The following is a 19,490-nucleotide window of genomic DNA, read 5'->3' as shown; positions in this document are numbered from 1 at the left end:
ATATATATATATATATATATATATGTATGTATATATATAACAATGTGTTGGCTGTAGCAATGATGAAGCGAGTTAATACGATAACCGCATATAGATTTTTAATACCTTAAATAAGTTCGTTTACCAGATCGGTACACCATTTCTTTCCATTAAATTCATAATTCCGTTATTTATGAACCTAGAGAAAAAAACTATAATTGTTTTGGAATGCTTGTGACACTTCCCAAATGTTTTGTTTCAACGTTTTTGTACCTCGAATGAATTTTTACTATTGAGCAAATAATAATAATAAAATTGCTTTATTGCTGTAGACAATTAAAATATTGTATGACACGCGTGATATCGATTAAAACATATTATAATATAGAGAAAAGTTACAAAACAATAGAAATAACAAACAGGCACCCTTAAAAATATAAAATAATTGTTTATTGCTTATAATTGTGAACAAAGAATGCAAAAAGTTTGCAAGGTAAAAAGGTACAGTGCTACACATAAAGGCACCCCCAACCCAACAGAAATGTTTAATCCTCATTGCTCATTAACTCACTAACAGATTAGTAGACTCCTTGCACAAGTAGGCGCCTTAGCTTCCTCTTAAATAGGGGAAATCCCATGTAAATGAATCAATAGTATTTCAGTGTCCACAAAATCTACTAAAACTAAGAATAAATCTTAGAAATCACTAGATTATTACTAGTATAAAATACTCACATAAACTTTATCGAATTCCGTAGAGTTCTCGCAGACAGGGATGGGCTGCCAGGTCGGTAAATGTTTGAGTATCGGGGCGGCAGGAGGGAACAAACCGGCCATCACACTGATGGGAGACACCACAGTCCTGGTGCTCATGTTGGATGCAGTCACGTGGACCTTCTCTTGACTGTAGTCCCCAACAAAATCTCCATATCTTGTCTTTAAATCTTTTCCGACGTTATACATTTGTCTAATGCCAGCCTGTTTCGAAAAATTCATTAATTACAATACTATTATCATATAATTTTGTTATTAGCCTATCGTCTGTAACATGAATATGAAACATTTACAAGGTAAGAGAACTCCAAGCCTCGTGTCGGATCCAACCTTTTCCAATAGATTTGCAACGTATCTAGTTACCTACCTAAAATAGATTCCTTTAGACTTTATATTTTCAGTGCAGAACAAATCAGCGAGTCGATTTAGTACTTGAAACCTATTGTACGATGTAACAGCTGTTCCCCATTGGTGGAACTCACCGCGTGGTCCCGTCAGTCTGTCTGCTGTCCTAAGCGTCTCTGATGGAAACGTATTGGTAGGCGTCTCTTCTTCGAGCTTAACGCGTTAGGAAGTATCAGAAACGGTCCCAAAGAGAGGTGCGTGGGTGTGGAACCCCCTTGTGTAACTCGGCTGCAGGAGTGTCGCTCTGATCTTTGCCTCGTGTGCGACAGACATATGGATTCCCTCCAAACCTGTGTCCTACTCCGATGCCAGCGACTGTATTAGTGACAAAAAGGAGGTCGTAAATGGCCTGTTCTTCCATGAAGCTCGTTTCAATGCTCTGGAAGCCCTGGACGAGCTGGAAGCGCCTCCCCTGGATGAAGCCAGGTAGGAAGCTAGAAGAACCCCTGTGGCATCATCCCATGAACCCTTCTCTTCTAAACCTCAGTAATAACCCTATCCAGCAAACACTATAGATAGTATTACTCTATAGTCTGTAAACGATCCAGGAGAAACCTCATTAGGTAGCCTATAAAAATATCGAAAAACCTAAAAAGTGTATCGCTTTATTAATAGTGTTTTAAAAATAAGATATCACCCATAGTTGTACTACCAAGGGCGTGCAAACTGCATGAAGTTTAACATAGTTCTTACGGAGAAAAGCAAATTTAATTTTACTACAGCCAGTTCTTAATCATATATGTGAAAGTTTAAAGTGAATATTAAATTTTCTTATGCAATTCGATCACTGTAAAATATTGTACGGTGGGGTTAATGTCTGTAAATAAAAAAATGTTTATCTACAACTTTACACCGCCATGCAAAAATATTAAAACTTCTTTGTTTTTATTATATATATATATATAAGTCCATATACGTAACACTCAACTATATTTTGGACAAATAAGTAACTCCTGTATCTTGAATACTTTAGATGATAACCAATTATCTAGTATCATTTGCTCGTGATAATTCATGCAGAAACCGCCTAAGCGAAATTTACGAAAAAGCAATTTACTTATATGTATGTACAAAATTAGATATTTTAATTAAATTTGTATCGTAATAAATCGTGAATTGACGTTATCTCCTCTATGTATATTAATAGATTTTCTTTGTTTGTGTGAAAGTGTAATACCGTTTCAACGTCTTGTTTAATATTAATTTGTAGTAGAAACGTATTTCCAGTAATGGTTTGCACCTGCAGATCCTGCAGTGTATATTATACATCTTAGGAAAGATTTACCTGGAATTCAGAAACAAATATTACAATTAAATTCAATCGTGTGGCTGGAGGAGAAGAATCCAATTAACTCGTTCCCTGACGTGTGTTTGCAGGAAAACAGTTCGGTCTGTCGGCATCTGCACAATTTATTGCTAAGAATTATTTTAAAAAAATTATTCTTATATCCTCTGTCAAGCGAAAAACGCAGATTTTACATGGATAAACTTTTAAATCTAATGTGCTGGCTGTATTTACCCGAAGTGCAACACGGTCTTTTGGAGTTTTGCAGATATATGTTTTAAGTAAATTATACGTACATAAAAATTAAGAAAGTTTAACATACTACATATATATTTTTGCAGTAAAAGATATAGAATAACAAAACAATAACTACAATTACTTACCATTCATTACGTGTGAAAAAGTTGTGTTTACTTTTTTATATTTAGCACAGGATAACACATCACTAACCTCACTTAATTAACAATCCAAAATATACTAAATAAAGATAAATATATTTGAAATGAAAAATGTTTTGTTTGTGCCATTTAAACCCGTTAAAAATATAGCAGTCAAAAAATTACTTCAATAGATGAGATTTATATCATCCAAAAAGAATCATTGTTAGTATTTTACGCTTTTCTGGCCTGTTATGATTAAAAAAAGGTAAAAATCAGAAATAAAACACTAAAAAAAAAGGGAAAACTACTTTAGCCATCAACAACAATAAAATAACTCACGTAAAGAGTTATTCCAATAAGAATCCAAGATTCCAGATGACGATATCCTAAGCTAAAATCAACCATAGTTTAGCAGCAGCATTTACGACAAAATAAAGACAACAATAAGTTAAATAATAGTGTAGTTTTTCTAGTTTATTACTATACAAAACACGTTTTTAATCATCTATTACCGATGTTGTGTAGTTTGCGATAAACGGCAACCTTACCTCGTCAAGAGAAAAGACAGCAATACCAGACGGCTCGCTTTATCGCATGCCATGAAGTCAGCACTTTGTGGGTTAAATACATACAATTATTCTGTACAGTTCGTATACGCTGCACAAAACTTTCGAAAAAATAGTGGATGTTACATCAATAAGCTAGAAGTTCGAAAGAAAATAAAGATGTCATTTAGGGGAAAAGTTATGATTTCAGTATTGTGTTTAGGATTATTTTCGTTCAATAAACAATGTTTTAGCTTGCATTGGCTTTGAGTTGTTATCTTTGGTACGAACATTTTTCGTCAACAAACAAACTTATTTTGGGATTGAGAATGGAGAAGAGCAGTTAATACCGTAATAAATAACGTCTTTTTGTTCATTTAGGACAAGAAGCTTAGAAATTTCATGTAGTCCTAAAAGAAACTTTGCACTGCTTCTAAAGTGACAGGATATTTTGAATGGCTGAGGTAGGAGCTGCCTCCTGTCGAGATCATGAAGAATAATTTAGGTATTAATTAAAGATAATGTCCGCAGGAAGAATGGGAAGCCAGCTTTGAAACGGCCTCTCCACTTGTAACATGTAGGCTAGTCATAAGGGCGACCCACCCCCTGCCACCATAGCTGACTTCTCCTTCTTCCGAGGGAACAAGACTGAGACTGATAGCCAAAATTCTACCTCATGGATCTCAACAGGAGGCGTCCCCTAACCCAGACCCATCCACAATATCATATCACTCCGGAAGCAGCGCAAAGGTCATTTTAACACTAGGAGCAATTTCTAAGCTTCTTAGAAATTAAAAGAAGAAAGAAATCTTAAGAGAAGAAAAAAAAATAGTTGAAACTTACCAATCTGTTCCGATAGATGTTTGCTGTTCCTACCTTTATTCCATTATTACTCCCACTCCCCCACCACTTAATAAAAATTTATTATATAAATACTAACTTGAATACTGAAATATAAAGTCGTTGGTAAAATTATAAGGTAATTGCAGTTTGTAGTGTCAGAACATGACCATGATTGTTCGTAGTGTTCATGGTGCAAAGGATGGTTTAGTTTGAAATTAATTATATTCTGTAAATATAATAACACACTTCATTTAGAGGACAGTTGGGCAGAAATGGTGAGGTCTGGGTTGGACTTTAAAGAAGTTTTTGTTGTAAAATGACTAACTCAGAGTATTAACTAGTTAGCCTATATTGTTAAGGAAACAGAATTTATCCGGACATTTGCCATCTTTCAGTGAAACAAAAATTCAGTAACAATACGTTTCAAGATCTGTGATCTGATCTCTTCTTCTGGTAAATAACTAAACTAACACATACTTACAAACTAGGTTAAAATAAACAAATCATACCAGAGCGTACATGACTGGGTCAGTCGTAGGTGGTTGGTCAACGAATGCAGACGTATTGTGACCTGTATTCTGTTAAGCGTTTCACAACGCTCTGGTATGATTGTTTTATTTTAACCTAGTTTGTACTTATGCGTTAGGTTAGTTATTTACCTGAAGAAGAGATCGGAGTGCAGATCTCGAAACGTAGTGTTACTGATTTTTTGTTTCACTGAACAATGGCAAATGTTCGGAAAATCCTGTTTCCTTCACAGTCCTTCCATCGTCAAAAATAAACTTCAAACATAACCTATATTGTCATACCTTAGTAAGTTTTCCTCGAACTCCTGGGAAAACCTTTTCATATAACCAAGCGTTTGGACTCGTTGGGTATGGCTCATGTACAGGCGATCTTATTCCATGTCTAAAAATCTGAAATTGAAATCACCTTATTAGTGTGCTAATTAAGAAATAGTATTATAATAGTAAAATAAGAGATGCTATATAATGTGAAATAAAAATATCTTTATTCCTTCTAAAACAGTACATTACAATATATATATATTGTATATATAAATAAAAATGAATTTCCGTTCGTTAGTCTCGCTAAAACTCGAGAACGGCTGAACCGATTTTGCTAATTTTGGTCTTGAAATGTTCGTGGAAGTCCAGGGAAGGTTTAATCGATGAGAAAATATAACAACATTGCAAGGAAAATACTAAAAACGACAATTTGATTTTCCCATACAAACTGTTCTTACCCGTCAAACGTTGGATTGATGTTCATGTTCATGTTTAACTTAATTTAATTTAACAGCTGTAACAAATACAAATTAAAATGACGGTGTCTCAGTATCATATGTTTACTTACTACTGCATGCAATTTTGGGTAAAAAAAGCTGTCGCCATTATAGGTTAACATTGTTAGTGCAAGAAAACATTAATATCAGATACTGCTTACAATGCCGAGAAGAAAACGACCTAACATAGATCGTCGAAGTAGATCGAATGTGCGGCGAGCTACCGCCTACCTCACGCGTTAATCGCACTGATGACCAGCAAATGATAACAGTCGTATTGGTATGGCACATTTGCGTTCTACATTAAATCAGAATGAAGTGGATAGACAAAGAATGCAAGAAGTTCGGGCACATCGATCACAACAGCAGCGAGCCCGGGAAAAGGAAATTGACCGATTCCGCAAACGCAATGCTCCTGTGAACACGGAACGAGCGGCATTCTCCTACGATCCAGAAATCGATTATAGTGCCGACAAATCAAATTAAACATATATTGATCAGTCTTTATGGTAAGAAACATATTTTCTTAAATTTCTCGGCACTTGAATCTTTAAACAATATAACTTTCGAATTATGAGGGTTAAAATTAAATACTCCACCTCTGTATCAAAATTATTTATAAACCCGGCTTGCTAATGATGTCTTCACTTTGCTCGCTAGGACCTGACGGCGTGGCGGGAAGCCTCGGTGACTCGGACAAGTCTGGCACAGCCAGATTATTGTTGATGTTGTGCTCTTGACTTATTCCTATTTCATCCAAAGAGATTGACGGCGTAACGGGAGGCCTCGGTGACTCGGATAAGTTCGGCACAGCCAGAATATTGCCGATTTTGTGCTTCTGATTTTCTTCTATCTCATCCAAATATTTTAATTCTTTACCAGTTAAATTAAGTTCTGAAAATTTTATTACTTCAGATGATGATGATGATAGCATTGTTGAGACGAACTTCGGTTTTGATGACAATTGTTGTTTCACTTGATGTTTTTGTTCCTTGGCCCTGTTAATTCTTATTATGCGGCTCAAATTGTGACCGCACTTGATACAAAAGTTGAAAGTATCAGCGGTTATTGTCAAACATTCGTCGCATCTTAACAATTTTTTAGTGCAACTGGGACAGCTAGTTGTTTATTCTGCCGTTCTATCCACTTTTTGTAAAAGGGACAATGCTTTGTAAAAGTTCTTCTTCTATAAAAACAAATCAATAAATCAATTTAAAGGAAAGTGACTATCACGTTACAATCGAATTCAGACAATTATAAAAACAAAGCGATCTGACACTTGATCCGACAGAAATTCAAAACACCTTTTTAAAGACACCTTTATGTTTTTTTTTATTAATTATTGTGGCATTTTTCAACAGCTGCGGTGTAGAAGGCGCTGTATTCATTGAATTTTGAACAGTTCTAAGATGCCATAGCATGGCCTATACTATGAAAATGATGCCTTTATAAAGTTAACGGTTTTGCAATACATAATTAGGGTTTAAATTAATATGGTTTATGTTAAGAGGTAAGTAAAACGAAGTTCACCGGGTCAGCTAGTATATATATATATATATATATATATATATATAGGACCATCCTACACAGTTTTGATAACCGGCAGTCAAACCAAATGTTATCAGTAACTAATTTTACGACAGTGAGAACTGGTATTCGGCCTCTGTAGTGTTATCACTTGATTTGTTTACAAACTACAGTGGAAAATCTTAAACTTTACTTATTAATATAACATTAAGTAACAGAAACATAATTACTAAAAAAATTATAAATACTTCTTATCAAATATTGCTACTTTCGTGGGAGTTTATTTATTTTATTATAACCCATGAAACATAAATTTCCCTATACTCTATGTACAACCTTTTCATCACTCACATACATTCAGAAATATTTTATTAAACTATACCTGTTAATTGTTTGGTTTCCTCAGAGTTCATCAGCCATTTGTTTAGATGAGCTTTAAATGTTTTATTAGATTTACACTTTTTTATATCAATTGGTAACATATTAAAACACTTTAGGCCTAAAAAAACAAACGAGTTAAAAAAAAGATTTTTTAAATGCTCTGTTCCTTTGTTTCAGCTTCTTTTGAAAAAATGTTTAATGCTTTATAAATAAATGTTGACGTGGTAAAATATTCAACCTTTGATAAAGAGAAGAAGATGATTCTCCCTTGTTCTTATATAAAATAGTGATTATCCAATATGAGGAAACTGCCAATATTTTTCATAAACGAATTAATTTTGTAAGTCATGGAAAATATTATATAGACTGTGAATATGTACTAGCTAAAAATACCCGTGCTTCGATAATATAAAAATAGAGTAAAAATTACGTCGTGACTATCTCTTTGGTTTGTTTAGAGACAATATAATACTTGTATTTACAGTGGAAGGAATTTGAGGCTTCGGACAGCTTTTGACAAAAACACTAGTGAATTGCTGGGCAAAAGAAATAAATAGAACCTTCCATAAAACCTTCTGGTAAATAATGGGGGTTTTCACACCCATTTATCAAGAGAACTTACAAGTGAACTGGCAACATTTTTTGCCATGTGCAGTGGCATTTGTGCCACATGGCCAATTATGCTTTGTGTAACACAATTGGTCATTAAATCCACTCCAGCCACTTTTAAGGTCACCCCTTACACTTTGTATATTTCCATGAAAATATTTTTCTTTTTTTTTCAAAAAGGAGAGGACGATATCCTTTTTAAGCCTTATGATGCTCGACCTCATGTGCGAAAATCTTATAAAAGCGAATAAGGAGGTGAGTCAAGCACAAGATCGATGATACTAACAAAAAGTAAAACGGCCACATACAGGTGTTTCTAACGCATACCTAAAGTCCAACGTCTTAGACCATTCGGGCACCAACACTCCCATCTGTCTTAGTAAACCAACGCAACCGTTTAACTTAGAGTGGCAATTTGACGAAATCAAGAGACTTGTAAGTGAAAACCCGCTTTTACCACACTGCGAAGATGGTTTCTTAAATAACTTGTCTGTGTAAAGCTTTATCTTGCAGACGTGTGCTATTCACAATCTTTGGAGGAATCATTATTGGATTGCTTCCAGCATTTAAATACCAGATTTCAACCGAAGATTGTGACGTAGAGCCTTCGGTGGATTAAAAATATCATTTTATAGTGTAAGAATTGATGTTTGCTTCAACTACATCGTCTGTGCCTTAATTGATAAGAAATTAAAATGTGCATCGATCGGGATATAACTGCTCTAAGTGTTAAGGTCTTAAACGACTATACATTGATTAATTGGAATGTTCACCATTTTCTTCCCTTACGCCTTCATTTAAGAACTCCCCTTAATCAAGTTGGCCTTTCAGACATAACCCTATGAACACTCTAGATATTAAACCCTGCAAAACCATGGTAGCTGATAAAACTTATGCTAATCGTCCTCTTTTTATTAAATTTGCATACTGTACCATAACGAAGTACAGGTTTATGCTAGTTCGATTCGCAACGATAAATAACATATTTTCTGTCTAACATAAAAGTAATTATCTTATAAGGGAGGTTTTAACCCTTTTTGGGTGTAGGGGTTTAACCCCTAAATAATACAACTGAGCAGTTGTTTCTCCATTTACGACGACGAATTAGTACAAATTATGCAAAGTAGGATTACGTCAGACCACATTTCGCGTAACAGGCTTCACAGAGATTGCACGCAAAATTTAATTATCTATTGCTCATTTTATTTTTTAGATGTCCTGCGGACTGATAGACAAGACAGAATTTGTGTTAGCCTACTGGGTGATAGGGGTCAATGACGCTCAGCCTAATTCCAAGGGTGTACATACAACATCATACAACTCGTTCATGTCTACGTAGAAGTGACCTTCCATGCAAAAAGCAAAGTATACAGAGTAAATCTTTCTCGGGATATCTTGCCACATGATGCATTCACATTTTTATTAAGTTTTTGCAGTTTTCAAATAACGCTACTAAGGGTGCATTGAATTCAAATGTCACCTACTTTTTTCATTGAGCTCAATCTATTATATTTTATTTTTACGCGTTGAATACAATATTTACTTATTAAAAAGTCATATGATTGTACACATTATATTTTCGTCTTCTCATGGTTATCCATAATACCAATGTAAAAATATTCAGTAACACCTAGCCAAATCCCATTGAGTGAAATGCACAAATATCGAACTCAGTTTTTCTAATATATAATTACAGCTTCGTGCCAAATTTTAACGTTATAGGTCTGTTCGTTTTCGAGATATCGTCCGGACAAACTAAGGGACAGAAATAAAACATTTGCGACCCCACGAGTGATAGACTTCACTACAGCTCAGCCAATTACTATAATTTGTAAGTTGTACTCGTAACCAACAGACGGTATGGGCAGTTATTTTCTGATTATATTTTACCTTGTAAATTTATTAAAATAAAACATAAATTTTAAGAATATTCCTATGCTGGTTAACGGGTTTATGTTTTTTACTCAAAGATGTCCTGCTTCCAAAGTGTTCCCTACTTGAGACTTAATAATAATAATAATACACCTTGTAGGTCCTTCTAATAACATACTTCTATCATTATTACAAAGACAATAAGCAAAGTTATACTCACCGCGTAGACATATTGAAGAGTAGATGTTGGGGGAAGCGTAGTGTCGAATTCGTGATAATGCGGTCTGCGTGAAAAATCCACGTTGGCAAAAACCAAGCCTGGAAAAGCCTCGTTTGCTGTGAACAGTCCAGCCAGCATTACAAACAGAAAACAGAAAACATTATTAGAATAATTAATGAATAACTAAAGTTCCTTTTCTTATATCCAAAGTGGGTTTATCCCCAGAATTACCAACTATTTTGTAATAATATACTTGTATTTATATCAAACAGGATCGTCATATGAGAACCTGTAAGACAAAGGACAAGTTCAGTCTACATGTTTTAAGTTAGTATTGGAAATTTTGAATTTAAATCAGAAAAAAGTATTACGTACTTCCAATCCTTAGACATGACCAGGATCTGGCACTAGCCGAGGGCAGTATTCAGGCCATGTACATATACAATAGTGGACATATACCCCCGGAGGGTGTAGTTCCACTCCTTGGACATGACCAGGATCTGGCATTAGCCGAGGGCAGTATTCAGGCCATGTACATATACAATAGTGGACATATACCCCCGGAGGGTGTAGTTCCACTCCTTGGACATGACCAGGATCTGGCATTAGCCGAGGGCAGTATTCAGGCCATGTACATATACAATAGTGGACATATACCCCCGGAGGGTGTAGTTCCACTCCTTGGACATGACCAGGATCTGGCATTAGCCGAGGGCAGTATTCAGGCCATGTACATATACAATAGTGGACATATACCCCCGGAGGGTGTAGTTCCAGTTCTTGGGCATGACCAGGATCTGGCACTAGCCGAGGGCAGTATTCAGGCCATGTACATATACAATAGTGGACATATACCCCCGGAGGGTGTAGTTCCACTCCTTGGACATGACCAGGATCTGGCATTAGCCGAGGGCAGTATTCAGGCCATGTACATATACAATAGTGGACATATACCCCCGGAGGGTGTAGTTCCACTCCTTGGACATGACCAGGATCTGGCATTAGCCGAGGGCAGTATTCAGGCCATGTACATATACAATAGTGGACATATACCCCCGGAGGGTGTAGTTCCAGTCGTTGGACATGACCAGGATCTGGCATTAGCCGAGGGCAGTATTCAGGCCATGTACATATACAATAGTGGACATATACCCCCGGAGGGTGTAGTTCCAGTCCTTGGACATGACCAGGATCTGGTACTAGCCGAGGGCAGTATTCAGGCCATGTACATATACAATAGTGGACATATACCCCCGGAGGGTGTAGTTCCAGTTCTTGGGCATGACCAGGATCTGGCATTATACCCCCAGGGGCAGTATTCAGACCATGATCATATATAATAGTGCACATATACTGTCCTGTATTATCCTGTACCCTCGGTATTAGGCTCCAGGGAGCATTATACAGGCTATGTACATATTCATAAGTGCACATAATATTGTAGTTCATGTCCTGGGATATGACGGGGTTCGTTATTATACCCCCAGGGGCATTATTCAGGCTGTGTACATATACAGTAGTGGAATTTAACCCCCGGAGTGTGTCGTTCCATTCCTTTGAAATGACCAGCAGGTGGCTGTATACCCCGGAAGCATATTCAGGTTGTGTACAAATACAGTAGTGGAATTATACCCCGGAGGTTGTAGTTCCAGTCCTTGGATATGACCTGAAGGTGGCATAATACCCCCAGGAGCATTATTCAGGTTGTGTTATGACAATATAACTTTAGGGGGAGGGGTGCAATCACGCTACTCTTTGAAGTAACTTGATTGACCTTTACTTGTACGGTTCGAACCATTTGGCATGAAGCGCATGCACTCTACTCCCGCAAATACCCCTCCCTACTCGCGGTTCGACCGTGTACAGCCCTTTCCAAAATCCATGCCACTGACAGAACAAGTCGCTCCACATCTGGTAGTATTTTGGTTTGGCCTACATCATGAGTTTCCGCGTGGAGTGGAGAATGAAGGGTGATTTGTACGCATGCGCGGACCTCGCTTCGAGCTATATGGTTCGGTCTGTACAGTAACTACGAATAGGCTTACTTGGTATCTCAAACATACATTCTTCAGAGGCCTCGGTCAAGCAAACGTAGCGATCATCTGGGCAGCATTTGCCGTAGTCGCTGTTGCAGGGTTGGTCGCAGTAACATAGAGTCCCTGGGATGGATGTGTAGCAGGACCTGCAGCATGGGGTGCGGTGAAGCTCACAGCAGCGGCCTGGGGTGTCCGAAGTGTCAGAGATTGCTGCGACCCTTACGGCCAGTAGCGTTACTGATAGAAACACCACCTAGACAGAGCAGAAGGATATGCAACGAGTAGAGTAGCCAAAATTGTTGAGATACTGTCAAAATGAAAGGCATTTTTGGTGGAATTGAGATGCTAAAGTTTGACAATAGAATTTTAAATGGATTTTATTAAATAAGATAAAATTCGATAAATAAAATGTCCTATCCAATTACTTATTCTCCTTTAAAGATCATATCTAGGCGTACTATATTCCCGAGAATAATTTTGAAATAATCCAGTATATTTAGTTAGTAAAGTGACGTATTCGCCTTATACCGTCATTACCAGAAAACACTGTACAATATAAGAAGTGAATTGTATAAAACAAATGTATAGGGAAATTAATTTTATTCGTGTTACAACACCCTATTTAACTAGAACTGATTAAGCAGTTAATTAAATAATGTAAACACTAGACTTGTGAATCGGACGAAAGGAAATTATAAAAGAGGGATTTATGCTATAAAATCGGCGAATTTACTATAGTTTTGTCTTAAAGAGCTATTCCCGGTATGATGGATAGAGATAGGGGAAACCCACGAGAATATCCCTTACAGGTAATTTAATTTCCTACCAAGATGTCACATTAGATTTGTGCTACGAGCTCTAAATCGGTCAAAAAACACAAAACACTGCGAAAATCTAACCTAAAATATAGTCTTCAACAACCACGTTTTGTGACTTAACCAAGTGAGATAGGGTAACCAGTCACTGTGACTTTTTTTATAGTTCACTTCATTCCACACTATTATTTTTAGTCGGAATCTAGTTATGAACAATGACTTAGAGACTATAGTCCTTTTTCAAACAGAATCAACAAGACGAAATTGGGAAAATGCGACAAATCATTCAACTTTGCGGGAGTTTTTCAGGTTAACAGGTGGAGATATGGAAAAATTAATTTTTTTACAATTTTGTAGATCAGCTCATTTTTTAAAACCTGAAAAAAATCATACTTGAGGTGCGACCAACGGTTTAGCCACTAGTGAGTACAAAAAAGAAAAAACTGAATTTATAATGGATATTTAAATGTATTGTGTTGATAAAATATTTTAATGTCTGGTTTTCAAACTTTTCTTGATATTCATACAGTAAAAGACACCTGCAAGTATCTAAATTTCAAATTTATAGGTAATTTAGAATTGTTATCCTTATATGTGTGAGTTACACTCATGTGGGTGGCTGTATACTACTTTTTATTTTTTAAATATGTAAAAGTAAAAAAAATGCTTCAGCTATTTCACTGAATTGTTAATAGCTGTTTAATGTAAGATAAATTTGGAACATTTCCATATAATCATTATTTTATTGAATTTTAGTAATTCAGAGAAATTTCATCCGGCGTTTATCTTCTTACAAATATTTCTTGGACAACGAATGACAAAAACAGAATTAGCCAAATTGTACCTGCTCTTCTAGAAATTACAGTTCATACCAACACACTTAAGGGTTCATTTTTTTATATAAGATAAAAAATTGGTTAGCGTAGGTAACAATTTTTGCAACAATTTTAATTGTCACCAAAATTACATCTGATTACTTGACATTAATAAGTAGCCTATACGTGTGCTAAGTATCAAAATTCGATATGCAAACTATCGTGTAGTGCCTAGGTCTGTAACATGGAGGAAAAATAATAGTAGATTATTATTGTTACTGCTATGAAACCCCACAATGAAAAATAACATTGAATATATCATTAGCAAGGCATCCCGAGAAAGATTTTATGTATATGCGTTAAATTGAATATGAAACTTCTTTTCTACATAGACAAGAATGGTTTATATAATATTTCATGTTCAACCATGCAATTTGGGCTTATAACATATTTCCATATAATTGTCTTGCTCCCTGTCTGTCTTTAGGGCGTTTCAAGCCATGCAGGAAATCTCAACGAAGCCTTTGACGTGACGTGGCGTACGGTTTCTTTCTAGGAAGGTGGAAATAAATATATACAAATAATAAATCGTTCCCGTCTCCAAGTAGGACATCTTTGGATAAGTTCTTATCATTATAATATTGATCTAATATCCTTTGCTTCACCCCATGTTATCTATAGTGATGAATCTTCCTGCATACTCAAACAAATATTTCTTTCTTTTCTATCCACACAAATATTTATTGCATCAAGGACAAGGGGAATCCTATTTCTATACATTGTTCACTGAATGAGCTGATTAACTCAGTCCTTACCATAACATTTACAAACATTTTCTAATTAAAATTTCCGTTCGGCTATTATACAGAGTGTCCCGTAACTCTCTATATAGGTATACCACGATATTGCTCAGGTCAAGACAGACATATTTCCCCATATGAACATGGGTCTCCGATGGTTACTTTCCCGTCTGTCTATCCGTATGTGTTTTTTATAAAAAAAGTAATCCCCGAAAAACTAATTAAATCAACTATACCAAATTTGGATCGAATATTTATAATGACAAGGGTAGTTACTGAAAAATATATCATTAAATAATCTTTAGTATTTTCAAAATGGCGGCCATTAAAACTATTAAACTTTGAATATCTTAATAACACATCTTGAGAAAAATTGCAAGAACAACAGTTTTTAGAAAATTTTATCACAAATCTGATGACACTAAAATTATATAAATCGAGTAATAAATAGTTTATTTAAAGAAGATGTCCAGTGACAAGACATGGCCTATATTGAGAGCTGCCGTGTATTCAGTGTTTGTATTGTCGGCTAATAACTGAGAACCTTAATGAACTAAAAATATATAATTGTATAAATACCTGTATACTTACGATGGCTTTGGCGTAAACTAACTTCCCTTATTATTAAGGTTATGTTTCTTACTAGTAAACAAACTAGATAGTTCATAAAAAGGGGGAGTTTATCGTTTTTATAGTCATACTTAATTCTATTGACATTATATTAAACGTGTCCTCCTCCGATGGTTTTTACTCTCGGCTCTCTAACTGAGAGATCACGGGTTCAAATCCCGAGGAGGGTCAAACATGTATAGACACGATACAGTGTATTTACTTTGAAAATAAACAAATGAACATCGAAGTCTGCATAGTTGAAGCTGAAGTTTAAAAGAGAACAAAACAAAAGTTAAAAATTTCATTTAAATTTAACTCAAAAGCAGTGAATCTAATGCACTCATTATATGCTGTATTTAGACAAAACATAGATCTACATAATATTTTGTTTATTACTGTGAAAGCTTTTTAAAGTTACATATTATACGTTACGACCTCTTCAAATTTTAACCCTATAAGGTACAATCTCCTATGCTCAATATAGTTCTTAAATAACGATGTCTTGATATCGGCAGAGATAAAATACAAGGCATTATCTGACACAGAACTAAAATACTATTAAAAATAATTGTCAATTACACATTTTAAACCCCTTACAGTCCCTTTCTTGGCAGATCCATGCATATCTTGAAAATCCAAACAGAACAACTAATATATGTCCCTTTTTAGGTCTAGTCAATGGACTAAAAAGGTAATTTTTATTAACCTTAAGGGTATTTATACCCATATTAAGTACAAATACGAGAGGGCCATTGTCGAAATTTTCAAATATTACAGATCTTTATTTTACAACGCACTAAACAATTTACATTATGTTTATAAAAATATTGATTTATTTTTCTCAGCGTCAGTAAAATACTTAAGGGACCTCCAACAAAATAATGTTCTACGGGTTCGAAATAAAATCCACAATTTGTGTTGTCAAAACTATTTAAATGTTACCATGTTCATTTTGTTTAAACATCACAACTTCATTTTTACATAGTTTTCTTGATTTTACTGATTATCAATACGTTGTACTGTAGTCTGAGTTTCATAATCCACATCTTGATACTATTTATATCTTTAACCCTTCTACTGTTGTTCATCAAAATTTTGATGATCAAGTCCTATTCTGGAATGTTGTTCGTCATACTATCGATTCGATTCATGCACCATTGGATCCGGAAAAAAAGCCTAAGGAATACTATAGTTTTATTCCTCTTTGTATTGTAGTTGCAACGTACCAAGTTCGTAGTTTGGAACGTAAAAGAAGATGATGCAATTCATTGTGACCGCCATGTTGTCGATGCCGTCTGATTTGTTTATGTGACGAGTCGTGTTTATTAGTAAGTTTTAGTAGGTTTATTTGTGTTTTAGTGTTGTGTTTAGTGTGTGGTGAATTGTTAAATATTGCAGTAGTGCAAATAAATATATTTTAGAATAAATCAATTTCTTTTTACTGAAATATGTTTGATGAATTATCGAATCTGTGTAGGCTATTGCAAAATGACTTGGCTAAAATTCATTTCACGTAGTTTGTTACTGTTTTTCACTCACTAAACGTTATTTTAGGCACTCTTTTAGTTCTGAAATAACAATATTTAGTCTTAGTAAATAGATAGTTTTCACAACCAAATATATATTTACCATAATTTCTTTAGTTATGTATGATAACTGTTTGGACCATTCCAGGGTCATTGTTAGTCGCGTATATACTGTTATTTTAGTAATACATGTAGTTGTGGAATCCAAATTTAGTCTTGGCCAGACTAATAAGAAATTAATTTAATATTTCAGTAATAAGAAATTAATTTTTTCTTGAATATTGGTGATAAAAATAGTGATTTTTGTAGGCTACTGTAGGCTATTGTAACAATGGATCGTGCTCAAAACTCAAAATAAGTGAGTTTAATTTTGTTATACTGTTTTCTTATGGTCAATTCAACCTAATTCATCAATTTTAAGTGATGTAAATAAATATTAACATATTTTGTAAAACTGTGTATTTTATTGTAAATTTGAATTTTTTCTGATTGGTACGCGATATTATATTTTATTTTATAAATTTGGTACTATTCCATATATTTGGACACAGTTTATGGTTTTCTAAAACTACATAAAATTTCCCATCAGATGGAAACCATAGATTTATAAATTTGGATATAATACAAGCTTTGAAACACATTTTATACTTTGTTGTTTGAAAACTTTTTGAAAGTTTTGAGTAATGACAAAATGAAACTTTTTTCGACTCTTCAAAAAAAAGTTATGGAATTTATTTTAATACTGCTGTATAGTTTACTTCATTCTGAGTAATAAAATATGCATTATAACATGTATTGAAGTAAAACTGTATTAGTAAAACTTTTATTAGCAAACTCTTACATATACACCCTATTTTCACAATTTATGCGCATCGCTGCTTTTTGTTTTATAGTGTTATTATAGTTTCATAAATTTGTATAATGCTTATGTGTTTCTGAAACTAGAATAAATTTGACACAAAATGGCTATCTCACTTTTATAGTTTTATATAAAGATTGGTGTATAGGGGCTACTCGCTATTACATCCTTCAGACTAGAGAAAAATTTTTAACACTCACTTGTCCACACAAATTCGGTGTGTTTTTTATCTTAGGTTGCTTATTGGAATAAACACAGAGTGTTCAGTAAAAGTGTTCCAATACTTTGGATTTTGTTGCAAACATTCAAACGAGCAAAAACGTACATTTGAAGGTATGTCCTAAAGTTTTTTGTCTATATGTCTATACGTGTATTTTATAAAAAAAATTATATCTTGTGAACCTGTTAAGTTATGAAACTTAAGACTAGTATTAACCTTTGGTAGACCTTTTTGAAAATAGAATAGTGACAAAATCCTTTCATCGGTTTCACAACAGCGGACATTATTCGGTGTCGAATTATTTTCATGCAATAATTTAAACTTCCACCATATTGAAAAGATTTTGTTAATATTTAATTTCAATAAGATCAACCAAAGGTTAATATAATTTTCAAGTTTAATAACTTTTTAACTTGTTCAAAAGATATAATCTTTTGATAAAGAACAAATACAGACAGATAAACAGGAAAATAAAGGTTTTAGGACATACCTTAGTATGAACATTTTTGTTTATCTTATGTGTAGAACAAAATTTTAAATTATTGGAACCCTTTTACTGAACATCCTGTATATTAGCACAATTGTCAACGTTATTCCTGAAAATTTTTTTGACTTGTTTGAAATTTTTACGACGTTGAAAGTTCCTTGTGATTACCATTCTACCAGTATTTAAGATCAAACAGTATACTTTTAAATCAAATGATCAAAAAAATATATTTTGTTGTAACAAGTTTTTTATCTTAGTTGTGCCAAGTTTACCCAGTATGCTAAAAAAATGATAACTATGTTCGCTAATTTGATTTCATTATAGAAAATACTGTACTACAAGTTTATAACGTTAAAATTGCTTTCTAAAATTTGGAATGGAACAGAATTGAAAAGCAATTACCCTTTTTAAACAATATGTAACCAAATTTGGATACTTTAATTAATATTTAAATTTTGTTTTTGAACAATCTACGTTTTAAGCAATCAGTAAACTTGTCCTATCTATTACACAAAATCACATGGCCCTGACTTATATAGAAATTTCATAAGTATACCAGTACCGATTTTTGCGCAACATACTATATTGGTAGTGTAAACTAAAAATGTTATAAACCTAACCCTACACGTCTAAGGTTTCAATGGTTTCGTTTTAAAAAACGCGACAGTTAAAATTCGAACCTGAAACTAGTTGCAACGAAATTTATTTTTAACTTGAACCTCCAACTGGAGATAGACATATTACAAAATAGGTAAAAGAAATTATTTTAATTTAAAAATTTTTTACATAAATTTAATTGCACTCTTAGCTAAAAATATATATCGTGGTTGTGTTTTAAAAATAGGAAATATTCTTACGCTACTTGTAAAACTTAAGAAAAATTCGTTACCTGCATTCAGGTTTAAACAGAACTCACGCACTCCACCAGCCGTAGAGTTAACGCAGACTACGGAAGTTTCTGACCGTTAATCTTTACACTTGTGTGCCGTTCACCACAAGTAACCACAAGTGTTATTAATAGCCGAGTGCGTCGTCATGTTATAGCATTATCAAAGATAAGACATAACGTGCTCTGCCTTTATCACAGGATAAATTAATTCCTATTACACATTTAGGTCATATTTAATTTATGTTATTGATAAGTTCACATGATTATATACAGAGTGTTGAAGAAAGAGGAATATTTTGGGACATGGTTTATTATTGACATAGAAC

At 34.2% G+C, this 19,490-nt stretch overlaps 1 protein-coding gene across 2 annotated transcripts in view; it reads right to left on the bottom strand.

Annotated features, from left to right (window-relative positions):
• Positions 1 to 19,246, bottom strand: part of LOC124367230 (putative acid phosphatase 5) — a 28,584-nt gene extending 9,338 nt beyond the window's left edge. Inside the window, exons 1-5 of one of the 2 annotated variants that reach the window (XM_046823908.1) lie at positions 19,165 to 19,246; positions 12,151 to 12,394; positions 10,106 to 10,221; positions 5,021 to 5,128; positions 715 to 957 (exon numbers count right to left, since the gene is read on the bottom strand). In XM_046823908.1, coding sequence (XP_046679864.1) covers positions 715 to 957; positions 5,021 to 5,128; positions 10,106 to 10,221; positions 12,151 to 12,394; positions 19,165 to 19,170 — 717 coding nt within the window. In that variant the 5' untranslated portion in view covers positions 19,171 to 19,246. The remainder of the gene's footprint in view (positions 1 to 714; positions 958 to 5,020; positions 5,129 to 10,105; positions 10,222 to 12,150; positions 12,395 to 19,164) is intronic. The other variant, XM_046823909.1, reaches the window with a different exon arrangement.
• Between the last annotated feature and the right edge of the window lie 244 nt (positions 19,247 to 19,490).

The sequence above is a fragment of the Homalodisca vitripennis genome, chromosome 8 (genome assembly GCF_021130785.1).
Source record: "Homalodisca vitripennis isolate AUS2020 chromosome 8, UT_GWSS_2.1, whole genome shotgun sequence".
NCBI lineage: Eukaryota > Metazoa > Arthropoda > Insecta > Hemiptera > Cicadellidae > Homalodisca > Homalodisca vitripennis.
The sequence above is the reverse complement of the archived record's forward strand: the minus strand, read 5'-3'. Positions and strand labels throughout refer to the sequence as shown.